We start from the raw sequence: 19,488 nt of genomic DNA on the forward strand, positions 1-19,488 counted from the left end.
CCATTTCCTGCAGTGTTTAAGCTACAGTTGAAGGTCACTGGGCCTGTGATGGTGTTTCCAATGAGTACAGGAGCATTTACAGTTGCTCCTGTTTCAGCTTTCACATCAACACTGACTCCAGTGTGAGCATTGCTGCTCATCTGGCCTGGAATAGAGATAGAGAGATTAATTACATTGCTTAAATCACAACTTTAACATTTCTAATATTTTTCTTAATCACTATTACCTCCTTTTTTGTTTTCCAGCTCATCTAGTGTGTTATCATGCTGTTCAACAGAAGCCATTGTCCTTTACTGACTTACAGCTGTTGGACAAGAACACATGTCTATAATGAATCGTATGTTATCAGACACTTTCCAAAAATACAAAAAAAGAGCAGAGTATCTGACAATAAGTGCTGTCAATCGATTTAAAAATAAACTAATATTTTTGGGGGGATTTTTTGGTCATTTTTTGGTAATCGCGATAAACAATCAAGTTTTTAATATATTTTGATATTGTGATACTTTCACATTAAATCTCCAAAATAATGTAGAAACAACATAGACATAAATATTTGTACAGATATTGCTGTAGCTGGCCAACAACGACCCGTTCGAGGACCTTAGCCAGAAAAGTTAGATTGGCAATAGGCCTATAGGTAGATCAATCTTCAGGATCAGAGCCGGGCTTTTTAAGAACTGGTGTAATAGCGGCTGTCTTAAGGGCCAAAGGGACATGCCCAGTAGCTAAGGAAACGTTAATAATTACAGTAATAGCAGGACATAAGCATGTGAAGTACATGTTTAGAACCTCATTAGGCAAAGGGGTCAAGAGAGCATGTGAAAGAGCTCATAGACATGATTCATTTCAAAGTATTATCTATGCTGACCGTTGTAAAATTAGTTTAACTATTAATGCGTTATGCGTTATATAAAATTCTCTTCACACACAGTATGAGTTGTAGTCAAACACGTTTTTCATAATCTATATTTATACCGTGAACACTATGCAGTGATATTTTTATTTGATTATTGTCTGTGCTTGAAAATCTAATTTAGACCTACTTGAAAAACCTGAAAAGAACTGTTTATTTCATTTGTATATGTTTGCTCTGTCGTATTTATTTGTGCTATCACTCATAATTGTATTTTTTGTTCTTATTTTATTACTGACTGTCTTTAACAATATTTAGAATTTATATGAGTTAGTAGGCTAGTAGTTTTTGGCGTCATAACTTTATCTATTAAGGTTACATGGATCAAAAACAACTTAAACAATAACTAGATTTTATTTTTATATTTATTACTTGGTGAGGCCAGTGTACATTTTGGCAGGGCAAGTAAAAAATTTAACCACTGGCCCGATGAGCCAGTAGAAAAAATCCTTAGCGCTCTCGCTGAGCCCTGATTTTTCTCTTGCTACATCATCTGTGAACAAATTTTTCTGGATTATAACAACTCAATTATAATCCTCTGTCAAATCTGTCCTCGATATTTCCATGTTGTTTTGGTTGGGTTTAATGATAATACAAGAGTCCTAAACCCCAGATAGAGGACAAAAACATGACAGACTCAAGCCCTAAAAAAGTGAGCATACGCTTTCGATATGCAATTTTGAGAACACTAAGGAAAGAGCACATTCTTTTCAACTGTTTGCACACTTTAAACACATGTTTGCACTGCATGTTTGGTTTACCTGTTTACACATTGATAGCGTTCATTCGACACCGTTTTTTTTTATGATAAATACACGTCAAAAACATGCATTTTCAGGGACTTCAAAGTGCACGTCCAGAAAATTTTTTTGTAGCAAATCACGTCGAGCATTTTGCTGTCAAATCGCATCGCACGATCAGATGCCCGACCAGGTGTATATGAATACTTAGGCTTACCATAACTTCTTTTTCATGTTTGAACAAACAATAACACAAAGAATTATGCCAAAATGCCCGTTTTGTCAAGTATTTTCATAAGAGCAGTCTTAAATGCATTAAATAACGTCTCAAATTAATTTAAAAGAGTTACTCTCAAAAGAGTTGAGAAAATGAGATGCGTGTCAGATCCGCGTCATATGTCACAGCAGCTCTTAAAGTGACAGCAGCCTAATAAACCTGTTGATGTGATGTCATGTTAATCAAAGAACAAAGGTAACGGAGATTGTTGCAGCAGAGAAAATAATAGCTTAAATTATTAATTTATATTTAATTTATGATTTATGCAGTAAAGACTGTAAAGTGTTAGATAACTTTATTCAATTTCTGTATATTTCCTTCCTGTTAGACAGGAAGGAAGGCCACAGGTAACTGTGACATTTATTATAATGGGTTTATGTGAAGCAGGGACATGCACAGGGGGGTTGCTCAGGTTGCCCGGGCAACTGCCCATATGCCCTTCTCGACTCACGTTGCCCTTCCGAGGGTGAACATAAATAAATAAATAAATCGTACAATGGATGCAGAATTCCACATAGGCCTAGATAAAAAAATAAATAAAATAAAAAAACTAAATCGCAAAACCTCATTCACTTCCATTCGGGCACCGAAAGTGAAAGTCAGTAGGGGAAGGGCAAACTCTGTTTACGTGGCTGCAGTGCTGCACGCGACCGGTGTAGCAGTCGATTCTGTTCCCTACCGGAATTCCTGTTCCCTTTATGCAATCATACTACAAAGCATGCGTAGTTGCCCAGTTACCATACGTACCATCAGAACTGAATACGAGCAAGAAGCACAACTGAATGTACGGGAAGCCAAAAGGTTAAAAAAGGATTGTATTTTTTCCCGAAATAAGCGTTTTTTAAATTTTTTATTAGAAGCGAGTTTTTCCCCATCTGTCAATTCAATCCAGATTATTTATTTTCAAATTTAAAACAATAAAAATAATAATAATAATAATAAAATATAGCTGCATGCAGCAATTATCGGGGCCAAGCACAATCAGATGACACGACATGCCAACATTGCTGAAAGTGTCAGACCTACTGGAACAATGAGCAATTAAAGACATTAAAGAGGATTTTAGGCAAAATGCCTGAAAAATCATTGAAACAATAATTAAAAATATAATTTAAGGGATTATCACTTTCGACCAATAGGTGGCGCAGTTACAAAACTGATGTGATGTGGTCAGAGTGAAGTGACAATGACACATACAAAGTTTGGTGTCAATATGTCAAGGCATTGCAGAGATAAAGCCTGAATAGTGCTATTAGCATCATGCCTCAACTTTGCTGCTGCGCTATACGAAAACGGTTTCGTCTATCGACACGAAATCCATAACTTTTAGTCGGCACGGTCTGGAGATGATACGATTCGATTTTGGTGAAAATCGGACAAACGGTCTAGGAGGAGTTCGAAAAAGTAGGTTTTGACTGAAAATCAAGATGGTGGACAGGAAGTTAGGCCAAATAAGGAAAACGTGGTATCTATGTTCTCGGCTTGACCCAAGGAATCTATTAAGACCAGTGGCATTTCAATAGGCAGATTTATTCAAAAGTTATTAGCCTTTTTGGAAATTTTGTTATAACTTTTGACCACTAGGTGGCGCTGTTTCGAAATATTTTGAGTACCTTCAGGGGATGGTGTTGTTGGCACATTCTGAGTTTGGTAATATTACACCAATGCATTTGTTTAGTATAGCATTTTATTTCACAAAACTGTATTGAAGTCAATGGGAATTTCATGTTTTGTTCTATTATAGCGCCACCAAGAGGCTCAGTCCCACAATTTTTTTTATGTGTCCTCAGAGTGAGCCCATACATATGTGTGTCAATTTTGGTGAAAATATCTCAATTCGCTTCAGAGTTATAGACCTTTATATGAAAAAACACGTAAAAAATGACTGACACATGACTTTGATTGGATTTTACTACCCCTTACTATCAATATTTTCGCATTTGGGCATTAACATTTAGCTATCGACCTATGTTTCCAAACTTCTGACGGTGGTTTCGTCTCGATCGGACAAGCGGTTTCGAAGATATAGCCAAATGTTTTTTAAGCGCTAAATCACAACGCTACACAAACCGTAAGGCGAAACCTAGCATGTTTGGTATCGTAGGACTCGGCAAGGATTCAGGAGTCTAATGAGATGAGTCTCGTTAAAATAAGTTGACCACACCTAAAGTTATAAGCATTTGAAAAAAAAGTTTCACCACTAGGTGGCGCTGTTTCGAAACTTCTCATGCTCCTTCAGGGCATCGTGCTGATGACCCATACCAAGTTTCGTAACAATCCGTTTATGCGTTCTTAAAATACAGCATTTTAGCACAAAATTCAAAATGGCCGACAGTCAAAATGGTCGATATGGTAAAATTGGATATCAGTCGACTCAGCATGTCGCCCTGAATCTAACGAGACCAATTTTATGATTTTTGGACAAACTGTTCAGAAGTTATAAGCAAAAATAGCCATTTTTCATATCTCCGGACCAGTAGGTGGCGCTGCGCCGAAACGCAGCATGTAGCCTCAGGTCATGCTTGTGATGACATGTACCAAGTTTGGTCTGAATCCGATAAACCGTTGCGGAGATACAGCCTTACGACTGTTTTCGCAAGCGCTATGTAAAATTTGTTCGAGCGTTTATCGAAAACGGTTAAGCGAATCAACTTGAATTCCATAAATTTTGGTCAGCACTGCCTGAAGATGATCTGGTTCAATTTTCGTGCAAATCGGACAAACTGTCTAGGACGAGTTCGAAAAAGTATGTTTTTAGAAAAATTCTAAATGGCGGCCATATTTTAATGATGGAAAATGACGTCATAGGGTGCAATGGAATCGTCATGAGCTCAGGAATCAGAGGAAAAAATAAGTTTGTTGATTGGCCTTACGGTTCAAAAGTTATTAGCAAAATAAAAGTGAAGAAGAAAGAAAAAGCAGAATAATAAATATAGCTGCAAGCAGCAATTACCGGGGCCAAGCAGAATAAGACGACAAGACATTTCGACATGTCTGAAAGTGTCAGACCAACTGCAACAATGAGCAATTAAAGACATTTAACCCTCTGAGGTCGAGAAACGCGCCGACGCGTTTTGCTGGATTTTTTTCACATAGCAGCAACATAAACTTAAATTACTCCGTCATTTATGGTCATACAGAAAAAAGAAATATAAAAAAATAATCTGTGACATTTCTACTTTTGTATGTGTCCACTTACAATCAAATCAAAACATTGTGCTTTTGTAAAATAAAGAAAATAAACAGGGTGTGCGTTCTGCCTCTCCGTCGCGGTGAACTTTTTTTTCTTGAGCACGTCTATAAACTGAAACAAAACTCAGCGAATACTTCTCACACATTTATGAGCCATATACCTTTATACACATTTAAGTGTGTACTTTTAAATGATCGGATTCAAACTGCAAACAAATATTCTCTGTTTAAGTAATTTGTATAAAACCAACAGGATGTCCAGTATCTCAAACGCTTGCTAATTACTTTTTAATTCGACACGCCCACTCGCGCAAAAGAGATTCACATGCAAATCTCCACATGGGACGCGAACGCCCTTGTTACCTCAAACACAAAACACCAAAACACTTCACAAGTCTCTGCTTTTCGTTGAGTTTGGAAGACACGTCTGAGCTTACATTGGATTTACCCCTAGAAGAAGAAGAACGCGATTTGAAGACAAGAAAGATGTAAGGTAAGAAATTCTTACTTATTAGTTTATGGTATTGTTGCATAAACTTCACATTGCAGTTGAACTGTTGCTAGATACTGTATATGGTGAATATTATACTATTTAGACCCGTGTTTCCTGTTAAATACTGTTTGTGGATATCTGCTCAAACATAGATATGTATAACCATAATGTTTAATATTTTGGAGCGCGATGGCGTTTGAATGTATCATATTTTGGAGCGTGCTGTGGGTTTTAATGTATCATATTTTGGAGCGCGATTGCGTTTGAAAGGAAAAATGCACCAAACATTAGGCTTTATGTTTTTACAATTATCTCATTTCATATCATCATAACGAATGGAAACATTTGAAGTAACATATGATAATCAATATATTTTTCTCTAGCGTAGTTGTTCTTGAAATCTTTTGGAAGATTTAATTTATTGTTATTATTATTTTATGCAGCACTGTGTAGCCTATGCCTACAAGGCACAACAAACCTGGTGTTCATTATATGTTGTTGGAAACGTGTGTGTATTCTGTGAATTTTAAAAAGAAATTTTAACCAGAAAAATCTAAAATCGTGCAGCCCTATAGTTTCTCTTGATATCATTATGTTCACAGTTTTTTCTTTTTTTTTTTCTTTCAGGGACCAGATGCAACTGAGTCCTGCTGACTTCAACATTCACATGAGTCTCTGTACATGAACATGGTAAAGTGAAAATCAAACACCTTGGAAATTAAAGGTAAGTACAATGTTTTTAGGAATGGCACAAAGGTCTCTGTCTTTGGATCATTGTTTTCAATGTGCTCTTTTGTCATTTGTATTTTTGGATTGTGTAAATAAATCCAAACAATCTAAAAGCCATTCTTTTTTAAATCTCCTCATTCTTTATGCAAGGTTGCTCTGAATGACAGGGCCTGATCGCTCCTAATAGGGCAGTTAGGGGAGTGTCTTTGTCTTTCTCAGGTGTTAAAAGCTTACATATTCGTGAGATGATCACGCCTCTTCGCATATGGCTTTGTCACACAAAACACGTCTTAGAAATTTTAAATCAATATATTGTCTTATCTGAATGAGCAGTCAGGGTGATTTTCACATAGTTTTGGAGCAAATATTCTAGGCTATGTCATACAATTTTCAAAAGTCTTGTGAAGAAATAATCAGTATGGGTTTCATGGCCTTATTTCAGTGAGAATTTTTTTTTGTATTTTCACAAACCACGCATAAATGTCATTATCTCAAAACTACAAACTTTTACATACATGCTGCTGATATATTATTGTAGCAGAGTTTGTGCTGAATACAGTGTAATCAGACTTTAGCCATGAAAATGTCACTAGTAACAGAAAAAAACACAAATGTCAGAGCATGTCAGAACACCTCCATGGCCCAGAAAACAGCTCAGACCTCAGAGGGTTAAAGAGGATTTTAGGTGAAATGGCTGAAAAATAATATAAAAAGTCATTCAAAATATGATTTAATGGATTATCACTTTCGACCAATAGGTGGCGCAGTTACAAAACTGATGTGATGTGGTCAGAGTGAAGTGACAGTGACACATACAAAGTTTGGTGTCAATATGTCAAGGCAATGCAGAAATAAAGCCTGAATAGTGCTTTTGGCATCATGCCTCAACTTTGCTGCTGCGCTATACGAAAACGGTTATGTCTATCGACACGAAATCCATAACTTTTAATCGGCATGGTCTTGAGATGATACGATTCGATTTTGTTGAAAATCGGACAAACGGTCTAGGAGGAGTTAAAAAAAGTAGGTTTTGAATGAAAATCAAGATGGCGGACAGGAAGTTAGGCCAAATAAAGAAAACTTATTCTATCTATGTTCTCGGCTTGACCCAAGGAATCTATTAAGACCAGTTGCAGTACAATAGGCCAATGTATTCAAAAGTTATTAGCCTTTTTGGAAATTTTGTTATAACTTTTAATATTTTGTTTTAGTTATTTTGTTATAACTTTGTTATAACGCTGTTTCGAAATATTTTGAGTACCTTCAGGGGATGGTGCTGATGGCACATTCTGAGTTTCGTAATATTACACCAATGCATTTGTTTAGTATAGCATTTTATTTCACAAAACTGTATTGAAGTCAGTGGGAATTTCATGTTTTGTTCTATTATAGCGCCACCAAGAGGCTCAGTCCCACAATTTTTTTTACGTGTCCTCAGAGTGAGCCGATACATATGTGTATCAATTTTGGTGAAAATATCTCGATTCACTTCAGAGTTATAGACATTTATATGAAAAAACACGTAAAAAATGACTGACTCATGACTTTGATTGGAATTTACTACCCCTAAACATCAATATTTTCGCATTTGGACATTGGTGTTAGCTATCGACCTATGTTTCCAAACTTCTGACGGTGGTTTCGTCTCAATCGGACAAGCGGTTTCGAAGATAAAGCCAAATGTTTTTTTAAGCGCTAAATCACAACGCTACACAAACCGTAAGGCGAAACCTAGCATGTTTAGTATCGTGGGACTTGGCAACGATTCAGGAGTCTAAAGAAATGAGTTTTGTGAAAATAAGTCGATCACATCCAAAGTTATAAGCATTTGAATAAACAAATTCACCATAGGTGGCGCTGTTTCGAAACTTCTCACGCTCCTTCAGGACATCGTGTGGATGACCAATGCTAAGTTTCGTAACAATTCGTTCATGCATTCTTAAAATAAAGCATTTTAGCACAAAATTCAAAATGGCCGACAGCCAAAATGGCCGATTTTGTTGATTGGCCACAAGGTTCAAAAGTTTTTAGCAAAATAAAAGTGAAACTTTGGACAGGTGGTGGCGCTAGTGGGAATGACTTAGAAACACCAAAATTGGTGTATTTAAAGGAGAACTTGGTAACTTTTTTAACTTAATAAAACTGTCTAGAAATCATTTGGATGGTTAAACAACCTGTTCTGGTGATATTGGTGACTTTCCCCGCTCCCCCCAGCGTTCCCAGGCGGAAAACCAACCTTGCAACTTGCGCACTGCCGTCCCGGCAAAGTGAAATTGGAAGTCTCGTGAGAAGCGAGAACTAGAACGAGAACGAGCGCGAAACACAAATTGCTTTACGGCAATTCGACATAAACACACACGCATGTATGATGTATTACCAGATTACTCACCTCGGTAGACATAGCTCCACGCGATACAGTTGGCTTGCTCCGATCAAAACAAACGCACATGAGCAGCGGTAGAGAGGGGGAGGAGGCCGCCGCAAGTGAGTTTTTTACGACTGTGTTGTGAAATATACGCCCCCCCACAGCTGTAGGGGGAGCTCGTGGGGAAAACATGCGACAACAAAAGGGAAAATCAGCGAAGAAGTGACTAGAGTTCGCTAGAGTTACAGAGTTCTCCTTTAATGTTGGGACTGTCCTCTCAGAATGTCAAACCAAAACAACTTTCTTGCAATCGGTTCTATGGGCTGCCATAGACTCCCATGGCGGAAGAAGAATAATAAGAACGGGAACAGATACAACAGGTGCCTCCGCACCTTCGGTGCTTGGCCCCTAATTAAAGCTGCAAGCAGCATTTATTGGGGTTCAAGCAGTTAAGGCCTTTAAGGCCTTTAAGCACACAAGCATCAAAAGACATTAAGTTTTATTTAGCAAGCATTTAACAACTGCCATCATAGATGAAAAAGTCCATTTACAGCCAATACAGGCTGTTTGCCATAGGAAATATATGGTTTTAAAGCGTTTTTACAGTTATAGCACCTTTTGCCTAGTTTTCTTATAGTCTTGCCTGATCTCCACCACTTTTATTAGTAGTACTCAAAGTGTGCCCATATATATGTGTCAGATTTGTTGTAAATATTTAATTTTGATAAGGAGTTTAGACAATTATATTCAGTGGCGTAACGAGCCAACACTGGGCCCTTAAGTAGGATTATCAAGGCGGGCCCCTTGATGACGCAATTGATGACATTGATGACGCAATGTCCGCGAGTAGGCTACCATGAATAGGGCAGGATATGATCATACACAGCATATAAGAGATGAGATGACTAACAAAATCAGGAGTAGCCTACGCTCACCAAAAACAAAACAAAAAAAACAACAAAAAAACAATGGGGACAGCGCATTATAAAACATTGTTAGGCCTAGGTCCAAATACATGAAAAAGATGCTCTCTTACATTATAGCGGGATTTTCCGGGCTTTCCTATGTGCAACTGCAAAGTTGTCGATTAGATCAGGATTGTGCGCACAGGCATTCTCAATTGACCCTTCGCAGGGAGTTTGATTGACAGGCGATCTGACTAATCATAATCCGCCATTTTGTCCAACAAAGCAGTCAGGAGAGTTAGTAGATTAACATAGGAGGAATTAAATTTGAAAAACAAAGTGTTCTGACGTCTTAGCACTTTAAAACAACATTCCTTTTATGTTCATTCATGTTTATTTTAATGCTATAAATTAACCAGAAGGAAGAGATGATCGGTTCACAAGCAGCTTTAACTGAGCCTCGAGTCTACAGCGATCTGTCAGACACATTAAGGAGTCACAAAACGGTATTTATTGTTTAAATGTCTCTAAAAAATGACTACATTTGAAAGGTGAGACTTTGTTTCACAGGGTATCTGCACATTTTTGCTCAACAAATTTAATGACTTTTAAGACCTTCAAGAATAAAAATTAAGACCATTACCACGGCAAACATATATATAAAAACTACACTCTAGGCTGTTCAGGTTAACAAAGCACATTTGTATTTGAGCAACAGTGCAAATAGTCAGTGTATATTTAGCAACATAAAGTGCATGTCAGGCAACTGCCTTCTCAATACAACAACAATACTGCTGTAAATAACGTACAAACAGCACATAACAAATCAAATTGTAAATGACAAGTTAAACACAGTCCAAAAAATGGATGGAGTAAAAAAGGGAATTAGTTTCCAAACAACAGCAAAGAATTTGAAATTGTCAATTCAAATTGACAATTTGAATTTGTGTCCCAGCAAATTGCTCAGCATGCTCTTTTTGCAGGAGATTCATAAATTTCCAATTAACAGAGGGTCCATCCATTGACATGGAGAGCATATTCCTGAGATTTAGTTCCTTTGTACATTCCTAAAAATATGAAAAACACAACCCCTAACCCTAACCCTTATACAAACATAAAAACTGCCAACTTATTCCTAAAGCAATGATACCAAGAGAATTTTATTAAGATAGCCTATGTCTGTCAAATATTTAAATAAAGTAAGTTTAGTTTACCATAAGATAAGGTGTGCAAACATAAACATCCAGAAAAATTGCCTTATGCTAGTGCTGAGCATATGACCAAAAATACATATCACAGTATTTTGCTAAATTATAGTCTACCGGTTTCACGGTAAATGATTTTTTTTTTTTTTTAAGCATGACTGGGTGTTAACCACATTTTCTACTGAGTGAGAGAGGAAATACTGCAGTAGATTGACTTAGAATGCCCTAATTTACTGTAATGAGTGAATATTATAGAAAACCTCCACACTAGTATTAATACAGGTTTGCAAGGCTGTTTACAAAGAGGTGCCAGCAGGAGGCGCTTTAGGAGCGGCAGAAATAGCGGTTTCCCTGGTAACGGCTGTACACAAAGCAAAGCTCATAAACGCTGCTTTATCAGGAAAGATAAAGAAAGATTCAATCGTAATAACAACGAAACTTTTCTAAAGATCGTCAGTTCACTTCAGATACATTCATATAAAAACACCCGTGCCGCGTGAAAAAGGACCCTCTCAAACAGTGTTACCCAGCGACGCGTTCCGAACGTTATTTAAGCGACATGCCTATTAGACAGTGACGTGCGCTGGTGAAATAACGTTAGCATGGAAAATAGTTTCTCCAGACATATCTTTCTTTCATTCCGCCCAGATGAAATTTAATGCCGCCCATATGAAATTTAATGCCACTCTTCGAAAATTAGCGAAAATTATTACATTTTAAGACCTTAAAAAACGTATATTTTATTTAAGACATTTTAATACTGTTTAAGGATCCGCGGAGACCCTGTTTCATATCAAAAGTACTTGTCTGTCAGCGCGCAGTCTTTTTTCTGATCCGCAATGTATTTTTCACTGCGTGAGAACTTGGTGTGGTGTGAGAGTGGCGTCGCTTGTCAGACATAGCAACAGTAACTAAAGTGGGCGGGTCTTTGCAAACGGTTATTGACAGTATGGACGGGGATTCGCCAGTCCCGATACAAAACAAATTTGTTCGCCTGTCCATCACAATCCATCATTGTTCGTTTCAAACATGTGAGCATCAAAATAATCCATGGGTGAAATTGATTGGATTTTTTTTTTTTTTTTTTTGTTCCTATCATATTTTTAACATTTGGCATTATTGTTTAGCTATTTACCTATGTTTTCAAATTTCCTTTGTTTTTTTGTTGTTGTCTAGATCAGACTAACGGCTTTGAAGATAACCAAAAATTTTTAAAGCTCTAAATGACACTTACAAAAACCATAAGGCGAAACCTGGCATGTTTGGTATTGTTGGACTTGGCAAGGATTCTTAGGAGGTCACTCCTGTGAAAAAAACACGGGCTTTCTTGAAACTTCTAATGGTGCGTTCACACCAAACGCGAATATGCGTCTGGCGCGAGTGATTTCAATGTTAAGTCAATGGTAAGACGCGTTTACGCGCGTCTGGAGGTCTTGCGGCGCGAATGAGGCGTTTAGCGCGGCGCGGTAGACGCGAATTCGCCTCATTCGCGCGAATTGAGCGTTTGGTTACGCGCGAAATTTATTAGTGCTATTTGTGCATTCACGCGTTTGACGCGAATTCGCGTCTGCCGCCCGAGTTGAAAAATCTGAACTTCTGCGTCAATTCGCGCCGCGTTAACCAATCAGGAGCCTGCTTGATGCTGTGGCGGCAGGCCCGCTCGGAGTCACTCATTCAAAATGGAGGAGAGTTTAATTTTGGCAGTGAGCAGTCGGCCTGAGTTGTACGACAGTACTTCTTATTTCTATAGAGACAGGAATAAAAAGGACCTCGCTTGGAAGAGTGTCGGTAAGGAGATTGGGCAACCTGGTAAGTTGTAAATAAGTTACACATTTCACTTTTGAGTCACGTACAGACCTGCGTTTTTTTACAACTATTTTCCCCCTAATATATATATCGATAAATGACCGATCAATAACAGACATCTTGTAAAAAGATGGCCGCCAACGGGGTTCGAAACTTTTGAAACTTTCGCCTCTGACGCGCGTGACGCGCGTAAATTTCGCTTCAAACTTATTTCGCTCTTGACGCGCGAATGCACACAAAGTGGTCACGCGTATAACTAGACGCGGCAGGCGCGAATTTTGACGCAGATTCGCGTTTGGTGTGAACGCAGCATAAGGGTCCTTCAAGGCTTTGTGCCAATGACCTATACTGAGTTTTTTGAGATACACCAATGTTCTCATAGACTATCATGGCACCCTGGACAAAGACACTGCGTGCCAATTTTCAGTAGACTAACGGTTGGGTGCGCTTATAGCTATTTTCATGATTTTTTTCACTGTTATAGCGCCACCAAGTGGCCAATTGTCACGATTTTTTTCATGTCAACTCAGATTGAGCTTATGAACATGTGTCCCAAGTTTAGTGAAAATATCTCATTCCGTTCACAAGTTATAACCATTTTATAGCGCCACCAAGTGGCCAATTGTCATGATTTCTTTTCACGTGACCTCAGAATGAGCTCATGAACATGTGTCCCAAGTTTTGCGAAAATATCTCTTTCTGTTCACAAGTTATAACCGTTTTATAGTGCCACCTAGTGGCCAATTGTTGCGATTTTTTTCAAGTGATCTCAGATTGTGCTCAGGAAGATGTGTCCCAAGTTTAGCAAAAAAATCTCTTTCCGTTCACAATTTATAACCATTTTAGTAAAAGTGGCCATGGTGCCATCAAAGATTTTGGTTCCCCTTATCGACCATTAATTGAAATTTAGAATTTTTTGGATGATTATTGATTGTCAGACTCCAGGGAATATTCTTGCAGTGGTTTGGTTCCGATCGGGCGAAAAACCAAGGAGAAGTTTGCAAAAATAGGTTTTTCAAAAAAATGCAATTTACTCGAAATTGGCGCATGAAGGGCGAGCAAATCGGAGATAGCCATTTTGCCCGCCTTGAGCCAAGGATTCCAACGATATAAGACACTTGATCCTGGGACAAACGGTCTAAGAGTTATGGGCGATTTTGTACTTTTGGTCGCTGTAGCGCCACCTATGGGCCATTCGGGGTCATACTCTGCTAGGTTGTCCCCAAATTGAGGCCTACCATCTGGACAGGTTTCACGTCTCTAGGCCTTATGGTTTGGCCTGCACGATGCGTTTTACGAATCCTTACAATTACAATAGGATTTCAGCATTTCATGCTTGAACCCCTAATAAGAAGGAAGGCTTTTTGCCAGTTATAGCGCCACCTATGGTCCGATCTCCATGAAACTCTGCATGCTTCCTCACCATGTTCTGACACATATGCTGATCAATTTTGGTGAAGTTCTGAGTTTTCATTTGGGATTTATAGGCTTTTTTAGTGTATTTTGCCATGCCCCTTTTCTAAATGACCCTGTTACAGCCACCCAAATGCAAAAGTTCAACTTTTTTTCGATAATTACTGATCTAGAGAGTCCAGAGAAATGTCCTAGACTGGTTTGGTACCGATCTGGCGAAAAACCTAGGACTAGTTCGCAAAAGTAGGTTTCGGACAAAATTCGACATAGCAGAAACATTTTCGGGCCTAAATCGAAATTGGAGATAGCCATTTTGTCCGCCTTGAGCCAGGGATCACATTGGTGTAAGACACTTGAGTCTAGGACAAAAGGAGTCTAGGAGTTATGGGCGATTTAGTACTTTTGCACTAAATCTGTAGCTGTAGCACAACGTAAAATTTGTTTGCGCGGTATTCGAGAACGGTTTGACGAATCAACACGAATTCCATAACTTTTTGTCGGTACAGTGTGGAGATGATACGATTCGATGTTGGTGAAAATCGGACAAACGGTCTAGGAGGAGTTCGAAAAAGTAGGTTTTGACAAAAAATCAAGATGGCGGACAGGAAGTTCGGCCAAATATGGCAAACTTGGTATCTATGTTCTCAGCGTGACCCAGGGACTCTATTAAGACCAGTGGCATGTCAATAGGCAGATTGATTCAAAGGTTATTAGCCTTTTTGGAAATGTTGTTATAACTTTTGACCACAAGGTGGCGCTGTTTCGAAACTTCTCACGATCCTTCAGGGCATCGTGCTGATGACCCATACCATGTTTCGTAACAATCCATTCATGCGTTCTTAAAATACAGCATTTTAGCACAAAATTCAAAATGGCCGACAGCCAAAACGGCCGATATGGTAAAATTGGATATCAGTCGACTCAGCATGTTGGCCTGAATCTAACGAGACCAATTTGATGATTTTTGGGCAAACTGTTCAGAAGTTATAAGCAAAAATAGCCATTTTTCATATCTCCGGACCAGTGGGTGGCGCTGCGCCGAAACGCAGCATGTAGCCTCAGGTCATGCTTGTGATGACATGTGCCAACTTTGGTCTGAATCCAATAAAGCGTTGCGGAGATACAGCCTTACGTCTGTTTTCGCAAGCGCTACGTAAAATTTGTTTGTGGGTTTTTTCGAAAATTGCTAAGCGAATCAACTTGAATTCCATAACTTTTTGTCGCCATGGTCTGTAGATGATCTGATTCAATTTTCATGGACATTGGAGCAACGGCCTAGGAGGAGTTCGAAAAAGTAGCTTTTTCGGAAAATTCAAAATGGCGGAAAACTTTTCATGACGGAAAATGACGTAATTGGGTGCAATCGAATCGTCATGAGGTCAGGAATCAGAGGAAAAACGAATTTTGTTTCTAGCCCTTGTGGTTCAAAAGTTATTAGCATAAACATGAGTGCAAATTTGGGCAGCTGGTGGCGCTAGAGGGAATGAGTTGGAGACTCCAAATTTGCTATGGTGACTGTTCAGTCTGTCCTCTATCAGTGTGCCAAATTGCACAACTTTCCCGCAAGCGGTTCTATGGGCTGCCATAGACTCCCAGAGCGGAAGAAAAAGAAGAATTATTTTTGGTACGCTAACAGATACAATAGGTGCCTACGCACATTCTGTGCAAATTGCACAACTTTCCCGCAAGCGGTTCTATGGGCTGCCATAGACTCCCAGAGCGGAAGAAAAAGAAGAATTATTTTTGGTACGCTAACAGATACAATAGGTGCCTACGCACATTCTGTGCTTGGCCCCTAATAAGAAGAACGCGAACAGAAACAATAGGTGCCTCCGCACCTTCGGTGCTTGGCCCCTAAAAAAATATGGAACTTTTTCTCATGTGTATTTTGGTGACATTTAACATATTGTTAATACATTTTGTATACTGTTTACAAAGTTGTATATCATAAACCTGTCATCTCTGACGTTTTGCAATCTTTATAAATAATAAGACCATATGAGGCATTGAGTTTGAGTTTATATGAGGCATTGAGTTTGAGTTTGATTTGTATGGGCAAAATTCAACTGAATATATTCAGACATAATACCCTGTTATTCTCAGTCCTTCATATAGCCCGTGAGTTTTTTTGTTTGTTTTTTTGGAGGGTGTGCCCTTTTTTCAGGTCAGAGCAACTGCCCCTCAATATTTCTGTGCATGTCCCTGATGTGAAGATTGTTTTAAGTTCACTTACATTAAAAGTTGATATTTTATTTAAAGCCTAACAAATGTTGAAATCAATAGCTTTTAGAGATGAATGTCTATAATTTACGTTTAAAAAATAATTTATCATAGAGACATCAGTAGCTGTATTAGTTCTTTATAAAAGAAGCACTTCAGAAATAGTTGAAATTGCATTTATTAGGACTCATGTGATATTATCAAAAATAATCCAAACTATAATAGCCTATAATAGCCTAGCCTACATATTTTAAAATTGTATCATATATTGCTGCCATGATAACCAGTTACAATTTTTACGTGCTTTCTTCTTTTTCCCATTTTTGTTCGCTGAGGTGGAGCTGCGATGAAATATTGTTCTTGTAAATACTTTCCAGCATTTCAGTAATAAAAGTGTACCTCTTACGTACGGCGCTCGGCAGTGATCAAAAAGGATTTAAACAGTGGATTTTGAATCTCTTCTTGTAAACTCAGAGATGTGGATTCAGACGGCAATTAAATTACCACAGGAACTGTTTGTCAAAAAACAGTAGGTAATTTGGCCAGAGATTTTTACACGGGTTGGGTGAGAAAAAAAACTGATATTATGGATTCGGACAGCACTAAAATCACAGACTTACCCCTTTAAAATACCGTACGAGCCCATGAGAAACAATTAGCATCCGAATAGGACTTAACTGACAGTAGCTTATGCTTTCACTGGCCTTTGAAAGCGCTCCGCGGACGCCGCCGTCTTTTAGAACAACTATTTGCTGTATCGCTGCCATAGTTATAGCAAACTCCACACCACAATAATTCCCTTTAAATAGACTATTAAGCCTTTAATGGTTCGGCAGCTGATGTACCTTTGGATAATATAATTAAAAATCTAACAACAATCAGTGTAATGGCAATTTTATTCTTTGCATGAAAACACTTGAATTAGCCTAACTGAACACTGTCTGGGTGTATTAAAACTTCAGAATTATATTCGTATAGACCTGCAACAGTGATAAGGTAAAGCTAAGAGTGGTCCAGACCAACCTTACGAACGTATGACTTACAGAAGGTTAGAAACTAAGAATGTTTCGGGAAACACGTATTAACGATAAGGTACAGCTTAAGGTGTAACTTAAGAACCACATAGCGTTAAGAAGGTTTCGGGAAAACCCAGCCCATATATTTAAAATATGATATTTATTGTTACAAATGTAAAGCTATTTTAAATTATTATGGGATCTCATTCAATGCTTTCAGAATCTTTACTTTTTAAAATGATTTTTTTTTTTTTTTATAAATTTTTTTAAATGAACATTTTAATAAATATATTGAACAAAAATGAATTTATTTATTTATCAAAACATATTTTAGCTAAAATATTTGTATCAATACTATATCTCTTTTGCTGGTTTTACCCCATGTGTCTGTGGGGTAAAAAGCCCCCCTCACCACCTCATAAATAAGATTTTTAAACAAAACAAACCATTTTTATGACTTATTTTCAGACAAAATCTGTTTCTCCATCAATGTTCAATAAAAGTATATCTTTTTTCTGCAGTCATACACTATGGGAGTAGAGGAAAGCACATTTTTCTTAAGGTGTGCCTCTAGCCCCCTTGTACCCAACATTAATTTGCAGTAACAGTATTTTATACACAAATAACACGGTCTGAGCCGAAAGGAGGCGTTTTCTTTCTTGTGTGACTGTGTGAAGTGTGTAAGTGTAAGATAATAATAATAATACACAGAACTGCAGCTGTACACTAGTATACTTTACTCAAATGTACTGAAGTACTGCAGTTTAAAAGCGTAATGCTTCACTTCTCTCCGGTAGGGACGTAAGCGGAAACCAACCACAGAATGCTGTGCAAGCTGTTTCAGCGAATAAAGGTCAGTGGAAACGCCATAAAACACACTCTGCACAAATAAAGAGACGTGAAGATTCTAAAGCGCCAAAACCAAGTCCACATTGCTACCACTGTGGATCCCATAATCATTTAGCTAATGATAGAGACTGTCCTGTCCTTTTATCAATGCAAAAAAAATGTGGCCAATTTGCTAAAGTATGCCAATCGAAAGCGAAAACAGTGAAAGAAATATCTCTGCCAGAAATGACAGTGCTTAATTTGAACGCTTCACTGGATGATAAGATTTACAGTGAAGATGACATATCAACACCACAAGGCTCTTTGCGCACAAAGTGAAACTGTTAGTGGACACAAGTTCAAGCGTGTCAATTCTTCCACAATCCTTGTAAGAGAATACTTTCACATCTACTCTATTGCTTCTGCCCAAAGCTCAACTGGTCACTTAATCCAAACAGCCCTTGCCTGTACTGGGTTGTATGACTGCTCCAGTGACTCGTAACGGCATTACAGCTGACGCAAATTTCTACATTGTGGAGAAAGGAGTACTTCTCTTGGGACTGGATCTAATCATACACTGAACTATCACATTGCATCGGAAGACATTGCTGATATGCACAGTACTTCAATGCATGCAATCCAAGCGACAACACCGGTGCTCAATTGTGCGGACGAACACTTAAATTTGCATGGCGAGTGTGTAAAAAGATTCGTACATAAGGTGCAAGTGGACCACAACATTAAACCTGTGCAGCAGAAAGTTCAAATGTCAAATGAGATCCAACGGCTGCTCAGAGCTGGAATCACAGAGCCCATAGATGCAAGGCCCTGGGTTTCCCCATTTGTGGTGACGAAAAAGAAACAAGGAGGAATCTGTATGTGTGTAGATTAACGCAATCCAAATATAAGTATTATTGTGGATTCACACCCACTACCACATGAGTTTTGTAAACTACTGGGGGCGAGTGTCAGTTTATCTTCGGGGTTTCATCCCCAAAGCAATGGACAAACCGAGAGAGCCAACCAAGATTTGGAGAGAGTGTTGCGATGTTTGGTTTCCAAGAATCTTTCCTCCTGGAGTCAACAACTCTCGATGGTGGAGTACGCCCACAATTCGTTACCAGTGTCATCCACGGGCCTCTCTCCGTTTGAATGTAGTTTAGGTTACCAGCCACCAGTTTTTCCCAGTATGGAATCCGAAGTCGCGGTCCACTCACGCCTTCATCCAGAGGTGCCGTCACACCTGGATCAGAGCCCGTGAGACTCTTCTCCAGGTGGGGGCACGCACCAAGGCTAAGGCCGATCGCCACAGGTTGAAGCCTCCCGTATACGTCGTTGGTCAAAAAGTGTGGCTTTTTTTCACTAACCCATTTGTTGTGACAA

General features: G+C 38.5%; 2 protein-coding genes across 4 annotated transcripts in view; both read right to left on the reverse strand.

Annotated features, from left to right (window-relative positions):
- ttll1 (tubulin tyrosine ligase-like family, member 1) overlaps nucleotides 1-19,488 on the reverse strand; it is a 301,517-nt gene that overhangs the window by 249,584 nt on the left and 32,445 nt on the right. The gene's annotated exons all lie outside the window — the stretch shown is intronic.
- Nucleotides 1-19,488, reverse strand: part of LOC309496971 (protein NLRC3-like) — a 316,482-nt gene that overhangs the window by 117,013 nt on the left and 179,981 nt on the right. Inside the window, exons 1-2 of one of the 2 annotated variants that reach the window (XM_082167176.1) lie at nucleotides 221-310; nucleotides 2-145 (exon numbers count right to left, since the gene is read on the reverse strand). In XM_082167176.1, coding sequence (XP_082023302.1) covers nucleotides 2-145; nucleotides 221-284 — 208 coding nt within the window. In that variant the 5' untranslated portion in view covers nucleotides 285-310. Of the gene's footprint in view, nucleotide 1; nucleotides 146-220; nucleotides 311-19,488 lie in introns of those variants that run through there. The other variant, XM_082167175.1, reaches the window with a different exon arrangement.

Source organism: Leuciscus leuciscus, assembly GCF_965113295.1.
Source record: "Leuciscus leuciscus genome assembly, chromosome: 4".
Taxonomy (NCBI): domain Eukaryota; kingdom Metazoa; phylum Chordata; class Actinopteri; order Cypriniformes; family Leuciscidae; genus Leuciscus; species Leuciscus leuciscus.